The following is a 3,762-nucleotide window of genomic DNA, read 5'->3' on the forward strand; positions in this document are numbered from 1 at the left end:
ATAAAAGCTAAATTAGTGGGGTGATGATATATTCTTATTTTAATCTTAAACAGGATTATTTTCATTCTTAATAGCAGACAACTTAGCTTGTTTTAAGGAAAAACTGGCTAACTTTTGACTTAATATGTCTGAAAACAAAATATTTTTCCTTACTACTTGATTTAGAGAAGTTTTATATATTTGGATATATTTTAGATATATTAATTTATTATCATTATATATTCATTCATTTTTGAGGATTTTTGAACTACAAAAATGCTTATATTTATTTATTTATTTATTTATAATTTTTTTGTATTTAGTTTTTAGTTTAGTTTTATTTTTATTTTGTTTTAGATACTTGGGACCAGAAAATAGACAAAAACTTAAAAAAGCATGAAAATTGAAATTTCTGAATATGAAAATTCTATATTTTTTATTTTATTTATTTATTTATTTATTTATATTTTAGGGATTTTTATATATTTGAACTAGAAAAATACTTTTTAAAGTGTATTTATTATGTTTTTGTATTTTTTGAGGATTTCTTTAGATAACTGGATTAGAAAAGAAAGACAAAAACAAAAAAAAAACAAGACTTTTTATTATTATTTTTATTATCATTATTATTATCATTATCATTAATATTATTATTATTATTATATTTATTTTGGGAAAAATTTTTTTTTGGACTAGAAAAATACTTTTATTTATTTATTTGTTTATATTTTTGTATTTATTTTAAGGATTTGTTTTAGATATTTGGACTAGAAAAAAGGCAAAAACTAAAAAAGCAAGATTATTATTTTAATTATTCTTTTATTTATTTATTTATTTATTTATTTATTTATTTATTTATTTATTATTATTATTATTATTATTATATTTATTTATTTTTGAAGTATTTTTAGATATTTGGACAACAAAATAGACAAAAACTTTAAACGAAATGTATTTTTCCTTTTATGCATTTATTTATTTAATTAATTTTCTAATATTATATTAATGTAATCATTTATTTATTATTTTCAGGAATGTTTAGATATAAAAAAGGCAAAAACTCTAAGTAAGAAACCTATTTTTCCCTTTTATTTATTAATTTATTTTTGCAGTGCATCATGTTTTAGAGTGTGTATAGTGTGTTCAATGCAGAACTGGAGGGTTTGAGAGTTTGAAGGCGGACTAAAAATTATAATTATTATTTGTAATTAATAATAATTTATATTATAATAATTATAATTACCCATTAAATTGTATTTCATTTCGTCTAACCCTACCCCAACCCTCACATTAATGTCAAAACATTAATTATTCCATTCTAATGATGCTATATTGATGTGAGTGTCTGCAGCTGTATCCCTTCTAGACTTCACCGCGGTCAGTGGAAAGAGTGAGTCCGCCTAACAGCAGCTCTTTTTCAGCAGATGGGAGGGACTCAAATGCCTCTTTTTCTCTCAGTTTCCACCGTATAACTCCTGCTTTCCACTAAACCTCACTCTGAGTAACATTAAACAGAAAACACCGCTAAAAACACCGATATTCTGCGGGTCTGCAGCTGGATATTAATGCCATAAACAGCGATGTAGTCAAACAGGACGAAACAGTCATGGTGAGTCCACGCAGAGTTTACTTTTGACATTGATTAGCACATATCTCCTTATTAAAACACATTTCAGAGTGAATAAAACGCTAAGGGCAGTAGATGTGTCGCGACCGATTATGTAAAGTCGCAGAATTAGCATAAAATAATTAGCATAAAAACATAATCGACGAACTTTTATTGTTGAATTTGTTGCTGGAATTCGTTCACAAGCTAACTTATTCATAACCAGTGTCTGTTTAGCAGGTCTGCAATGAAAGGAGCTGGTGTTTCTTTGTTTGAAACGACTGTAGGAATGTGCTGTGTTTACAAAGTTACCACATTGATGGTGAAAATACCATTGATGCTAGTTATTTATGTATTAATGGATAATGGATAGATTCGTTGTTATTAAACGCTAAAGTTTGACGGTAGCTCAATTAATGAAAAAAGTTAAGGGATTAATTTAAATTTAGTTAATAGAAACATTAGCTTAACGTTGGATCTGTCTGTATTTGAGTCAACATTGGGTTAAATTCAACCCAGCATTTGTTTATAGCCGTAACTGTCATCAGACTAAACAAATAAAAATGACGCAAGAATAAAACTAACAATAATAACAAGTGTTTATGTACTGTTTACTGTTTATGTAGACTTATATTGATGCTGTATGTTTAATGTATGCTGTGCTGATAGTAATATTAGTGCTTGTGTTGGTGGAAACTGTGGTAAATGTGAGCCAGAAACAGTGATGTGGGAAAATCCCCTCAGCTCATCACCAACTCCAACCAGTTTCTGCACTGTCTGGACGATGAAATGCTTCATATGAGGAGAATATAGTGAAGTATAGTATAAATAAGATAGAAAGACCCAAACTAAACAGAGTATATATATATATATATATATATATATATATATATATATATATATATATATATATATATATATATATATATATATAAAATAGTATAATATAATAAAATTGCATACTTGAAATGGAGTGATTTGATTACCTTATGCTTATGCTGTTTTTAATATTTGTTTTAATGCTAAATTATATTCAGTGCAGTTAAAACAGCACATACTGTATAAATTATAATATAATACAATTGCATGCTTGAAATGGAGTGAAAGTAATAGAATAGTAGGATAACATTAGTATAATAGTTTTTCTTCTTAATTTTATGACTTATTTTGTAAGTTCTTGTTTATATTTGCTTCTGCTTGGTTTTTTGTGTGCACTTTCTTCTCTGTAGTTTGCTTCTGCTTGTTGAATCATTCAAAGCGTTGATGACCTTATGCTGATTTTAATGTCTGTTTTAATGCTAAATTAAATACAGTGCTGTTAAAACAGTACATATAATTGCATATACTTGAGTAGGAGTGAAAGTAATAGGTTAACGTTTGTATAATAGTTTTCTTCTTGTTTTTATGACTTGTTTTAAATGTTTTTGCTTATATTTGACTCTTCTTGTGTTTATTCTGTGTGCACGTTGTTTTCTGTGTTTGCATCTACTTGCTGAATCATTCAAAGCGTTGAGTATGCTATGCTTATGCTGTTTTTAATGATTTGTTTTATGCTTGTGAAGCACTTTGAGTCGCATTTTATGTATGCAAAGTGGTATAAAACAAAGTAATTCTTACTATTTTTATTATATAAAGATAACAAATATAACAGAGCCGCATAGTTAAATAAAACAGAAAAGGAATCAGCTGAAACGCATGAACAGAATTGAATATGTTTGGATGAATTTAGCTTGCTGTGGGACATTAGCATGTAAGAAAAATATTAAAACTATGAGTTAATAGGTATTTAAATCACAGAATAACATTAAACTGAAAATAAAAACTGAATTATTACTTCATCTTCAGGCAAGTTTGACTTTTTTTTGCATTTATTCAGATAGTTTGATATGAATTATGAACAAATATAGGTGACGCTTTACAGTAAGGTTCGGTTAGTTAATGTAAGTTAATAAGCAAAACATTTATTGTAATATTTAATAATGTTGGTTAATGAAAATAAAGATGGGTGACGCGATGGCGAAGTGGGTAGCATGTTTGCCTTACAGCAAGAAGGTCGCTGGTTCGAGCCTCGGATGGGTCAGTTGGCATTTCTGTGTGGAGTTTGCATGTTTCCCCCACAAGTCCAAAGACATGAAATGGGTATGCTAAAATGTACCGTATGAGTGTGTATGGATGTT

At 27.6% G+C, this 3,762-nt stretch overlaps 1 protein-coding gene across 1 annotated transcript in view; it reads left to right on the plus strand.

Moving 5' to 3' along the window:
- The first annotated feature begins 1,385 nt into the window (after window positions 1–1,385).
- Window positions 1,386–3,762, plus strand: part of arhgef40 (Rho guanine nucleotide exchange factor (GEF) 40) — a 59,564-nt gene continuing 57,187 nt past the window's right edge. The window contains exon 1 of the mRNA XM_056462487.1: window positions 1,386–1,588. Within this exon, the coding sequence (XP_056318462.1) occupies window positions 1,586–1,588 (3 nt within the window). The 5' untranslated portion in view covers window positions 1,386–1,585. The remainder of the gene's footprint in view (window positions 1,589–3,762) is intronic.

Source organism: Danio aesculapii, chromosome 7 (assembly GCF_903798145.1).
Source record: "Danio aesculapii chromosome 7, fDanAes4.1, whole genome shotgun sequence".
NCBI lineage: Eukaryota > Metazoa > Chordata > Actinopteri > Cypriniformes > Danionidae > Danio > Danio aesculapii.